Source organism: Halyomorpha halys, unplaced genomic scaffold, assembly GCF_000696795.3.
Source record: "Halyomorpha halys isolate HHAL.00 unplaced genomic scaffold, Hhal_1.1 Scaffold653.1, whole genome shotgun sequence".
NCBI lineage: Eukaryota > Metazoa > Arthropoda > Insecta > Hemiptera > Pentatomidae > Halyomorpha > Halyomorpha halys.
In genome coordinates this window covers 255,179-269,178 of record NW_027106142.1, presented here as the reverse complement: position 1 = coordinate 269,178, position 14,000 = coordinate 255,179, and the positions used below count along the sequence as shown (strand labels likewise).

Genomic DNA, 14,000 nt, shown 5'->3' with positions numbered 1-14,000 from the left:
TTTTTTTTTTTTTTGCTTCAACAATTATGCCAAAAAGAAATTTTCTCTAAAACAATGCATTGATTTTTGAAACAACGCTTAGTTTTCGGCCTTACAAGAAATCGTAGCTTAAGCGACATTTTCTTTATTTTCAACATATACTTTTTATGATAACTAATTGAGAGGAATAATGAAGAATTATTTTTAATAAATTATCAAGTAGGAATATGTTAAGTTTATTAACAGAAGCCACATAAAAATATATACAGAAATTGATTCCACTTTACATTCTCAGGCTCAAATTGGTAACCAATATGATGGTTACTCTTATTGACCTAGTTGTTGAGGACTAAGAGTCAATTTACCAAATACTGCACCCAAAATTTCTTTTACTATTAAGATATATTTCCTATCAAGTTATAAACGAAATAAATACTGAATACAGTCCCCAAACATGAACAAACTGTTGGACGACGTTTTGCTAGAGGTAACCAACCTACTCTAACAAGAGTGAGAAGGCCGTGCTTTCATTTTGTGAGACTACTAAGTCAGCCTGCCCAGGCTTAACCATTGTTTCCAAGGTGATGCTTCAACTCCCTCAGCTACAACGGCATCAAAATACATCTAACCATCCCATACATGATATACATCATTGCACAAGTTTTACCATATATCAATAATATATTTATATTCCTAAAGATATCAAAAATATATTTCAGAAAACATCTCAACATATATTTAAAGATAATTACTGTCTATAATGTTAATTGTGTCATATAATGTATATATGAAGCCATGGTAACCAATTGAGCTAATACATAAATGACAGATACTTAAAACTAGACACATTTAAGCATGTAATACTTGTATATCTCTTTTGAGAGAACACTGCCCCCCCCCCACCTCAGAGGGAACACTTCCCCTAGTCAACCATTAAGTAGAGCCATAGGAGTGATGTTCTCAGGACAAATAGGAGTCAATAAGAGACAACGCAGTCTCTCCGGGAAGACAACATGGATCTTAGATGTCTCGAAATCTAGCCCAGCAGACTTTTGGGCTGTCCACATACATTTTGCCTTTAAATTTAACAAAGAAAAGACTTCTATATAGATGTGAATCTCAGAATAAATAAATTATCAATCCCTATAAGAGAGACAACACTATAGCCACCACAACTATTAATAAGCACAAACCAAAACATAAATGTCCCAATTGTTCAATTTTTAATCAATCTGTTCGGCTTACCGATTTTGTCTTAACAAAAACAAAACAGTTATTCTACACTAGGCCGATAAGCTCCTTACATTAGATAATTTAACAAAATACGTCAAAACAGAAACCATTAGCCCTACTACAACATGGAAATAATTCTAAATAAAGAAATAGAGCCAAAAATCATTACCTAATGGTATTAGCTGCATACTCCATTTTTTCATGAAGTTGAGATATAAGATCGCTTAATTCACTCCAAGCTTGTTCAACTTGATTAGTTTCAGCAACATAGCGATCATAAGCTGCTCTTTTCTCCTAAACAGATTTAATTATTATAAACACTAAATAATCAACAAGAAACATTTAAATTGATGCGAGCCAGATTCAAACAATAAAAGTGTATCTCCATAAATAATTATTTTTTACTTTCTTCATTTGATCAATAAAGAAAAAAGTAAATAACTAACAGCTTAGTAAAATTAGAAATAGTATTAAATACAAAATACATATTCTTAGAGCCAAATAAAATATTTAGGCTTAAGCATTATAAGAGAAAGCCATTGATGTCCTACAAAGTCTGGTTTGAGCACAGTTTGAACTTACAAATATAATACCTACCAATCTTATAATTAAGAAGTGTAAACATTTTGTATTTCACACATCATATGACTGCATACATTAAATATTTGACATTAGGATACTTCACTACCCTGAGAAGAATGTGATTCCTTGAAAAACATACATCGTATTATGTAAGTTAAAAAACCATATAGTATTTTGTTTCGGGTGGAATTTAGGAGAATGTTCAAAAATTAATTAAGATAAACCATAAATAATCAACAGAGGTAATGTTAAATAACAATTAATTTAACTCTAAATGGTGCAAAAAGACACTGAAATAGTTAATTTTTTAAAAGCCAAAAAAAAGAAAAAAGAAATCACATACAAATTTAACATAATAATTACATACTGGTTCAGCAATTAGATCAAACGCATGTACAAGGATCTTGAATGCTTCCTCAGCTCCAGGCTGCGAATTCTTGTCAGGATGAACAAGCAATGCCTGAGATTTATAGTACTTTTTAATTTCCTCGTCTGTACATGTACTTGTCACACCAAGTATACTAAAATAAACAAATTACTATAGTGATCAACTTACACATTACTCAATAACAAGCCACCTAGCATCAAGATTCATCTAACCTATATGGATCTTTGCCTTTACAAGACAGAAGTCTCTTCATAGCTTCATCTCCGGTGGTCGGTAAGGATATGTTGTGCTGTAGAGATCCAGGGAGAGGGGGAGGTGGAGGATCTGGAGTCTTCTTACGCTTCCAACCACCAAAAAGGGATGGTCCACGTAGCCTTGCACATTGTGCCCACACTTTGCAAGCAGACATCACCTCACCACACCTGAGATAATTTTCCTTGTTAATTTCTAAGATTGTAATAAATTAATTACATCAGGGCCCTGTTTCATAATAAAGAGCAAAATAATATTATTAATTTTGTAGCTTGTACTTGGTACAGCTTCACTAACTTGAACATTGATGAGCTGTATTTTAATAGTTTTTAACTGCTATAACACTAATAGTCATCCCTATTATGAAAAAATGAGTATTAGTGTTAGTACTTTGTTAATTTGTTATCTTGAATTTATGAACTGATATTATCACTTTTCATTATGAAACAGGGTCTGAGACGAAGAAAACTTCTAATAATATTTAGATGAGCAATATGGTAGGACAATATTGAAAATGGAATATTCCTTGCCCAGAGGAAATACTAGTATACCAACGTTTTGCTTTTGAGTGTCCTCTACAACCTTGTACAGAGCTTTACATTGAAGGTACCTCCTACCCTGAGGAAGAGTTAATTTTTTGTATGTTGATTGGATTATGTTGGCCTTGGTGTTTCTCATATCCTATGTTATGTTCATTACTGGAAGGTAATCAAGTTTAAACATCCTTGAGTTGAGGGGAAGGAGAACCTGGTTGCTTTTTAACAGGTAGGGAAAGCTAGTATCCCTTAGCATAGCCTCTGGTAACTAAGATGTAGAAAGTAGACACAGGGGTGGGCTATGGATTACGTAGGACTCAAGGAAGCGAGTGAATTCTGGAAGTCTCTTTTGTTCATAAAACACAGCTCAGAGGCTTATCATCCTCTACCTACAACTGTTTAATGACATGCTTCTGACTAATTATTTCAAGAATGCTGACCAATTATATGTTTTGGGAGGTCCTATTATGATTCTTCAGTAAATTTTTTCATATAGGAATCAAAAAGGAGGAGTTACATACAATAAACAAGGATCCATCACATTCCACAGGAGAGAGTTTTTGGGTCTGTTGATTGTCAAGCAAGACCTGGACTCAGTTTCATAATGAAGCAATAAAGTAAAACTATCAGTGTTTTCTTTAAATTGTTTTTCCCTTATTTAGCTATTTCTGGCATACAGAGTGATTATTCTAAATGTTACCCACTAATTCTAGCTGGAAGGTCAAGGTTCATTCCGCGGGTTCCAGCAGAAAATAAATAACAATCCGCCCAGACCAGATAAATCAAACTGACACTATTTCTCACTTGAGGTTGCCAAGGAGACAATTTAACACTCTGTCTCCACAGCTTCAGTAGTCTTTAGGTTTCTACTCGGTACTGTTTAGCTGACTTGTAGTTTTTTACTCCAATTTCACAAATCATAAAACAAAAATTATTAGTGCTAATACTTCGTAGTTTTTTTTTATACTTGTATTTATGAACTAATACTATTAACTTCATTATGAAACAGAACCCAGGTCAAATCAATAGCTATCAGATCTGTTAATATTAAATTGGAATTTGCTGATATATGGCGCTCTGTCATAGTTACTCTAAAACGGCATTATTGGCACCATTCTCTTGTTTTGACTTAAAACGAGAGATGGAGTCAAAGATTTTCAACTCACAACAATACAAGTTTCATATATCATAGTTTTTAATAGCATTGAACATGTCAAAAATATTATTTGTGGAGAGCATTAATTTTTGTCACCATTTTAAGAAAACAGCTACAATATCGTATCAAACGCTTTTTAAAGCCAACGGTGACTATGGTCTCCGTAAATCTTGGTGCTTTAAGTGGTTTAAGAAATTGAAGAGTTGTGATTTGGATGTGAAAATTTTAAGCATGGCATCCACAAATGTTCAGTAAAATTAGAACAATGTAAAGCCAGAAATAGGGAATGTTTCAAAAAAATTTTTGCTTTTCTTTTTCATAAAATAAACATAAATTTTCTACATGAAAAATTAGATTCTATAATTACATATCAGGGACATACAGTAGAAATTCAGCTCATCCTTACTTGTGTCAGTTTGAACAATCTTGGATTGAGCTTAATAACATAAATATCCTAATTTAAATTTATAAATAAATGCATCGTATTATTGCAATCTTTTTTTTATACTCCATAAGACAATCATTTCTTTAATAACATTTATATTGAATGATCATGAGTAAAAATAGATCTTCCTTAATAAAAAAGTCTGAATATTTTTATTGATCAACTTAACAATAATAATTTCAATTGTTTCAATAAACCAATACTCTACTATACAAAAACTATTAAACAATAACTTACATATGAACCAAAAGAGTAGCTGACATGGCTGTTACATCCCAAAGCAAGTTTATCAGCCAAGATGTTAAAAGGACTAAGTAATACGAAGACTGTTCTTGCCATTTTCTGAAAAGAGCACCTAAAATAGAATAAATTTTTTTTTTAACACAAAGACTTCTTTTTAAGAGGATCCCATTAAAAAAAAAAGTAGCATTAAATTTATATAATTTAAAATTTTATAAATTATAAATTATTACACAAGTATTTATTATTGTGGGAGTGGGTGGCGCAGTAGTAAGATTGGACTACTAATTCCAAAGACCCGGGTTCGAATCCAGCTGTGGCAGATAATTATTTTCTGTTTCATGGTAGCTGTGAGTAAAGCCCTGTGGGTTCGGGAACATTCCGGGATCCATCTTCTCAGGATCCATGAAGTGGATACGCTTGGTTGGGTAAAAATCTGGCAGTCGAGTGTGATTCTGACCAAATCTCCACTTAGTCCACTGGTTACTCCATTAGTATGGTTACTCCGATTAGTCCACTGGTAGTGTCCTTGGCCCCTATCTTTTACATAGTCTATACAGCTAACATCCCAACCAATCCTAGCACTATCTTCACCACATATGCTGATGACACATGTGTGCTCTCAGTTAACAAAAACCCTTTAATTTCATACCATACTCTCCAATCCCATATCAGAACCCTTGAAGAATGGTGTCAAAATTGGAGGATTAAAATAAATCCCAACAAATTCCATCAAAATACCTTTACCATTTCTCGTGAACCTAAGGACAGTCCTACAGTATTCCACTTACCCCTGTTGAATAGATCCACGACCTTGGACTATGTCTGAAGAAATGATTAACTAGTCATCCTCATACAAGATTGAGGAGACAGGAAAATCCACATCGATTCCAACTATAAAAAACTTATTAGCTAAACGGTCTAAAAGCTTCCAATCCATTACAAAAGATTGATCCTACATGACTATAATAAGGCCTATCTAGATATAGAGTTGAGCTTTGGGGTTCCACTAAAGCATCCAATTCCTTTCTTATCCAATCCTTACCATCCAAAATCCTCCATGCTCCTTACTTTGTCACAAATAAAATAATCTATAATGACCCTAGTATTCAATAAGTAGCTGATATAGTCCGAACCAAATACAAATCCTACTATTCTAAACTCCTTAACCACTCAAACCCACCAGTTTCTAACCTTGCTTCCTCTTCTATTCCTAACTCCTTCGAGGTGTCTGAAAAGAAGATGGCCTCGAGACCTTCTAATGTACAGATGTTATTAGAGTGCTACCAATAGGTCGTTTCTCTACAAGTCTGTATCATGCCGTTGTAATAGAACTGACATCACATTTACTATATGTATTTTTATAAACGTATTTATTTATGTAAATATATTAAAAAAATATATATATCATAAATAAAAGACTGAGTTTATTTTAAGTATAACACACTATTGTTGAAAATATAATTTGAAACTAATTACCTAAGTGACTCTCTTTCTTACGGCAGCTCCTTTGAGATCTCTTGGTTTTTGTAGCCCTTGCACTTGCTGCTCGCTCTGACTTACTGGAAGAACCTAAGGAGAAAAACAAATCAGTAAACATATACTGTTTTAATCTGAGAGAGGTGTTACATTGAATATTTATGTAAAATTAATTTGATTTTTTTCTGATTGGTTTCTACTTTTATCCATGGATCCTTTTACCATCTCTTTCAGTCTAAAAGTAGATTTGTGAATGCTCACTGACAACCCCTTTACCAAAGAACCCAATAGTTTCTTCCAAGTTTTACTTGTGAGTTGGTGCGGATTAGAATAAGCTTTTTCCTCACTATAACACTCTGAACATGGATTTCCTCTCAGTTGACCTTTAGAATTTTCATGTAACTTCATTTTTTCTTACTTTAATAATTTGCTCACCAGGAAACTTCTGGGGTAAGTATTTATTTTAGATATCTCATACATTGCCTGATACAACATGTTAGGGCTGTAACACTACAAAAAATACATTTTTAATTTTAAATTTCAAGTAGTTTCTAATAATAATCAATATTTTCTTCTTTTAGAAGAGGCTTTTTTTTATAATTCTGGGTAACTCTTATAAAAAAATAACTTCCAATTGAAAATGAAAAAAAATTGTGGCAGCCTTGGGAATGGCCGACAAAAGTGAAACTTTTGGAAATGAAATAATGTATTCAAATTTTATTAATACAGATCAAGTGTTTCATTTTATAGCTTAACACAGAAAATATTAGTTCCAAAATAATAATAATTAATCAAGCGTTCCATGTTATAGCTTAAAGCAGAAAATATTAGAACATTCATTTCCTAGGTCAATTCGAGCATAAAATTTTTTTATATTGCAATAGGAGCTGATGCTCGCCTACTACGCCTAGGAAGCAGCAGCTCACTCAATCAGACCAGCACTACTGGCATTGTAAAGCTCCTCTAACCTCTTATTCTCTTTTTACAATATACAATTTTTTCTGACAGAACTGAATAGCGTTCCACCTCCACCATTTCCGTTTCATCCTCCCGTCACGAAATCAATTTACTCCCGTATATATATAATTTTCTTGAGTTGTGAAATGTCAGTACATAAGTTTCACTTCAAAAACTTACTTTTTGAAGTACTACAGCTTTTTAGCGAGTTATGACTGCCAATGGACGAGACACCTTTATAATCAAGCAAGTCAAGAAAACTTAATATCTTCAATAGAATTTGATTTTTCCAATATCTGATAAGTTAGTTCAAACTTAAATACAAGTTTGAAGTAACTATCCATAGAGATGATACTTATTATACTGTTATTATACAAATATAATATAGCTATTAGACCAGATTGGAGAAGTTTGTCGGGGGATGTGGTCAGCAAAGAACAACATAAATAAAAAAAAAACATATTTATTTATTTATTTTATGCCTTATGGTTTTGTTTATTTATGTTGTTCTTTGCTGACTGCACCCCCCGACAAACTTCTCCAATCATTAATCTATGGTCAACTATCGACACCTTATTAGACCAGATATTTAGCGATCACTGCACAGAAAAAAATATGGACTATTTCAGATCAAAAAGTTTTGATCTGTGAAAACAATAAGTTTTGCAACTATAAATGTGACATATATACAGGAGAATTCACTTACTTGAGTTCCAAAAAAAAAATTTATGACACTAAGTAAATAAATTTTACTTATTCAAAGCAAATGTGATTGTTTTATAATTTATTTTAAACACTGACTAATTATATTTAAATAACAACCTTTAAAAATAACACAACAGCAAACCTATCTGTGGTACAATCACTAACTATACTTTCTCCATGACAGCTTAGTCTCAACTGAGAAACTTATGGTCAGTAACACTTTCTTTCATATCTTGAAATAATTTTAGAACATGTAAAATAAGCTAGATTTCTCGTTTTAAAAACTCTTGAATCTGTAGGTAAGTGTCTTGGATTATAAACATCCATTGCAGTCTAAAAGATGACAAATAATCTAAAATTTACTCATTATACATAATTAATCATATTAACTTGGCTTTGAAATCCTTATTCAACAAACTTACTGCTCATAATAAATCACATGTCTACAAAATTAAAATATTAAATATATTTAAAACATTACCAATATGTTTAAGTAATTTATAATTTAACAAATATATCCTATAAATATAGTATATACTTAAACTAACAAAGAAATCCTGCAGATATAGTCAATTTTGCATACAACAACAAAGTAATGAAAGTAATAGGTTTTATTATCATAAATGTTTAAATTTTATTTTCCTTCGTTTTTCTTCCTTAATTTAATATTTTTAAAAACGTTTGAATGACTTTTTCGGTTACTAAATTTGCATAATATTATAATGGAATAGAGTTGGAATAGTTAAGGTTTACTCTAACCCTCTACCCACTCGACATATTTAATTTGCATACCTCGATGTAATCAATAACATCATTTAATTACTAAATTAACTCATAAAACAAATTATCTTATGAGAAGATAATATGATTAAAGAGTCATTACAATAGTGTCTTAAACTTTAATCAGATTTACAATCTAAGGCAGAGAAAAAAGAAGTTACTAGAGCTATTAGTCCAAGGACATACGCGTAAAGTGAAAATATTATTAATGTCTTATTTATAAAATTGTTGTATAAAAAGTTAGAGATTCAGTTTCTGAAAACTTATAACGATTACATTTTAAGATGTTTTAGGTAGGACTCAGATTTCATTCAAGGAACTTGCCACCAACCACGTTTCAGCAGTAAAATGATAAAAAAATATCTGCTAAGTTCATGTGCTATTGTTTCCTTACTTTTTACCTTTTCTTAATATCCTCTTATTTTCTTTTGTGAAAATTGCATTTTTATGGATATTTCTTTGGGCTAGGTAATAATCTAAATTTTAACTTGCATGATTTGTCATTTGAGATTCAAGATACTTACACCTACATTTCAACAAGGTATTGTTGAAACATAGGTGTTGTTCATATAAATTAGTTGAATAAATTCAGTAAATTTTTATTAGAATGTCTAAACTAACCCCGAGCATTCCTCCAAATTTAAGCCAAAGAGGCAAGCAGTCTTAGAAATACAGGTGTATTGATAAAAATAAGTCTGCACATGTGTAAGCGAAAGTAGTAGATGGAATTCGATGAAATTTATAGGGGGTCACCAAGATACCAATTCATACAATTTATAAAAATTTCATTGAAATCGGTTAACAAACTCTAATTTGACTATAAAGAAATAGATATAGAACCAATTTTCTTCCTTGCTTTCAAAAACCTAAAATGTGAGGAAAAATTTGGTTCTCACAAAAACGATTTTTAATTTCCAGCATGAATACAATTCTTCCAAGCCTTTGGTAGTGGGGCAGCTGACAACTTTTAAAGTGTAGGAAATAAAATTACAACTCTAAATTGCAGGAACTGCTCCAGGTAAATTTAATTTAGGTTATATCTTTTCGGTGAATAAGATGAAGGTTGTAGGACTTTGTAACAAACAGATCTCTAAAATGTTAATAAACACTGATGGGAAAAAATCTCAGAAGTAGACCGAAGCATAGGTGGAAGGACTGCTTCAAGACTGACTTGGTAGACTTGGATTTGTACAAGCATCATTGGACAGATGTATGTAGACAGCAATTAGTGGTATTGGCATCGAACTTTCAGTTTCGATAACGTTCAATATTATTATTATAAAATAAAAAAATACACACGATCTTAATAATCAAATCAACAACTTCAAAAATTTGGCACATATATCATAAGAACAATGAAATTTATTTCCATTTCACCTTTTCTCTCATCTCTCTCCCTATTTTTCGGCTTCACTTGTGGTCTTTCACTAACTTGTGGTTTAGGCTGACTAGTGTTGTTACCATTTTCTTTTCTGTTAGTTACTTTGCTAGCTTCAGGATCCTTAGCTAGAGTTTCTACCTTTTCTTCCTTCTCAACAGCTACAAACCATGAAAAATAAATTGTTATTAAAATACGGTTATTTTGATTATTTGTACATAAATTATAATATAAAAATAATTAATAAAATTAATTAGATCACTAACAATAATAGTAATAATGATATTCAGATTACCAATAATATAATGATAATGATACATATATTAATCAGATTCAAAACAATACCAATATAAATAATTATTGGGTATGATACCTACACTAATGGGTCAACCCTTATAGAATGTTACTTTAAGAGGTTATGATAAACATAATAACTTTGATAAATTTATCTTCTTTCACACTCCTAGTTTTTATAAAGATAGAATCTTAAACATTAAAAATTAAATTGATTGATTAACAAAATAAGATTAATTCCTCTATAAATGATTTATGAATGCACAATTTTTTATATTATTATCGTTGTTTATTTTATATTAATACTATTTTGTTTCTTCTTTTCTTTTTTTTTTTTATATAATTTTCTTTTCACTTAATTTAACCCTAGCTTTTTCTATCTTACTATGTCAAAATATTTTTAGTTGTCCTTGTATCTTTTTAATCCTAATGAAGCTCAATTAATAAAGTGGGGCAAAACATTGGCAAAATAAATAGTTAACTATTTTTGTTCTCTTGTAATCACACCCCTGACCATCTCCTTCATAATTTTAAATCATACGGTCAATTATTTACATATATATGATTTTTCATACTCCCTAACCGGTAAGAAGTGATTAGATAAAACAATGTTTTACGTTTCTATAATACATCTTTATTTACACATGTATTTTGATTGTGGGAAAGAATTACCACAGTCCTGAATATAAATCTGATTAATTTCCACTCCATTACCATCAGAACTCAAACATAAAATTCTGAAAAAAACTATGTTAATGCATTTTATAATTAATTAGCATGAATTTATTACAGGAAGCCATGTTTTGTCTTTTAATGGGATATTAACACTTTTTTATTTGTATATTTATGTTTTTTATTGTGAGAAGGTATTATCATAATTCTGAATAAAAAAATGATAAATTGTCACTTCAATTCACTGTGTCATAACAAAAACTTAATTAATAAATTATAATAACCTTTGTATAATGAGTACAAAACAAAATTTTGACATTTTGCATCAGTCTATTACAAGGGTTCTCAAACTTATTAAATCAAGTAGCTACTATCAGAAAGGTCTATGTACCAAAAAAGAAGAAATGCTAATTATTTAGAAAAAATATACAATCGTTAGGTAAATAGAAGTGGAGTCTTTTATAATCAATAAGTAAAATGGAGAATAGTGTAAATTATTCTTTATCTTTGCGAGAAGTATTTTTCCAGTAGAGGGAAAATTCAATTTTAACCACTTTAGGTCAGTTTTTTATATCATTCTATTGGATATTTAGAAAACTTTTCAAATTACACTTTTATAATTCTTTGTTATCTATAATAAAGAGTTCACAAACCCAGTGTCTCATGTATGTTTAGTATAGGCATTTTATAAGCTCAAGATATTGAGAGTCAAAATTAATTTTAAAATATTATTATTTATGTTTTCATTATAATCACTGATGTTCGACTTATTCAAAACTATGTAACAGAGCTGGCAAACATGAGGCCAAAGAGGTCCATAAACCAATTCTTATATTTTAAAAATAGACACATGAATATACACAAATTCAACTATTGGTTTAATGTAATCATATATTTTCAAAAGTCACAAATAAGAACATTATAATACAAAAATATAAACATGAAAAAGAAAATAATTATTTCAAAATTTCAGTCATAAAATTAAAATATAATAAAAATTCATTTATGAGGGCTGTCCAGAAAGTAACAAACGTTTTGAAATAAACAATTCACAAATTGAAAAACATGTTTATTGAAAAGAAGATTATTACATACATTTGAAAGGTGCACTCTTAAGCTATTTTTGTACATAATCGCCATTCATATTGAGACATTTATCATATCATGGCACAAGTTTTTCAACACCCTCTCTATAGAAATCTGCCACCTGCGATTTCAACAACTGGTTTACACCGGCATGCAGTTCAGCATCAGTATCAAAGCGTTGTTAACCGAGCCATTTTTTCATTGCTGGGAAGAGGCGGTAATCGCATGCCAAATGCGGGCTGTATGGTGGATGGTCAAACACCTACCATCCAAGAGTACCCGGATACAATTGGCCACGTGTGGACGTGCGTTGTCGTGAAAAACAACACCTTGGTGCCAAGTTTTCCCCGATGCTTATTTTACATGGCACGCCATAAGTTACCTAGTTTCATAGTTGACATGCTTCACCCAAGTCTCGTCCCCGGTTACGATACGATCCAGTACTGCATTACCACTTGTGCTGTATTCATGGAGAAAGGTCAGTGCTGCAGCCAGTCTCTGTTTCTTATGGTCTTCTGTTAGGATTTTCGGAACCCACCAAGCACAAAATTTGTGGTAAACAAGCTTCTTCACCACAATTTGATACACCAAACTCCGTGAAATTTGAATGTTCCGACAGTTCTGTAATCGTGAAATGACGGTTTTCACGAATTTTGTGATTGATTTGTATTGCCAGGTCATCACTCACAAGGCTAGGCCTACCACTGCGGTCCTTGTCGTGAACACTGGTACGGCCATTTTTTAAATCAATGCACCATTGCCTCACTCGGCTCTCACTCATTATCCCCTGCCCGTAAACATCACAAAGCAGATTCAATTGGCCTGTTGTTTCGAGCTAACAAAAACCGAATCACAGACCGCACTTCACAAGTGACATGAATTTCTATTGCAGGGCAAATTTTGACGACTCACAGAGAGCAAAGTGAGGAACGCACAGTCCTCACACTACAACAGCTGGATGCTTAATGAATGTAGGAACATTCTGGCACCAAGATGGGGACCCCCCCCACCCATTGCCACGATAGGCCAAAACGTCTGTTACTTTCTGGACAGCCCTCATATTAACAAAAAGTTTAATACCTGACAACAATCATTAGTGAAATTTAAAAAAAAAAAAAAAATATCAAGAAATTAGTTGTAGACATCCACTGTAATCTTGTAAAATATGTTCGGACAGCTGTGAACAATGTTTCGACTTAACAAACTTAATTGTGGAATACAAAGATTTAAATTTCTGTAGAACTAAAATTCAAAATTAGATGACTAGCAACTTTCTTTAAGTTTGGATATTTTGATTTTTGCATATTTTTTCACAATTTATTCATAGAAGCTGTGGCAGTGTTTATTATTACTGATCTTTCAACTCTAATCTCCAGTCACTTTTTTTTTAAAAGTAATATTTATTACTGAATTTTAATGAGAGATGCACTTGATCCCACCAAGAGCCACATTTTCTCAACATTGTAATAAAACTATAAACTCAATTTAAAAAATAATAATAACAAATTAAACTCTAAGAACTATTATAAAAAATAATAATAGAAACCCCAAAATCAAAGAGAATTGGTTTACTACAAGGCCTGGGCCTAAATGAGACAGGTAAGGTTTGTTAGGGCGAACATCAAGCCATTGGCCCAGACCAGCCATGTGCTATCCTACCAACCACTTTCTTCTTAGTGGTCATTCTCAATCTCACATACTACAGGAAGAAAAAAAGTCTATGCTTTCATCTTTTTTCTTCGGATGTTTCAGCACCTCGTTTAATAGGTATCTATATAATTCATTATATGATCAAACATTGTTTACTAGAAACTAGGTATAACTGTAAATTTTGATTT

At 31.5% G+C, this 14,000-nt stretch overlaps 1 protein-coding gene across 1 annotated transcript in view; it reads right to left on the bottom strand.

Moving 5' to 3' along the window:
* LOC106685047 (uncharacterized) overlaps window positions 1-14,000 on the bottom strand; it is a 24,055-nt gene that overhangs the window by 2,045 nt on the left and 8,010 nt on the right. The window contains exons 5-10 of the mRNA XM_014427523.3: window positions 10,110-10,271; window positions 6,291-6,383; window positions 4,809-4,926; window positions 2,395-2,604; window positions 2,162-2,315; window positions 1,382-1,506 (exon numbers count right to left, since the gene is read on the bottom strand). Of these exons, the coding sequence (XP_014283009.1) occupies window positions 1,382-1,506; window positions 2,162-2,315; window positions 2,395-2,604; window positions 4,809-4,926; window positions 6,291-6,383; window positions 10,110-10,271 (862 nt within the window). The remainder of the gene's footprint in view (window positions 1-1,381; window positions 1,507-2,161; window positions 2,316-2,394; window positions 2,605-4,808; window positions 4,927-6,290; window positions 6,384-10,109; window positions 10,272-14,000) is intronic.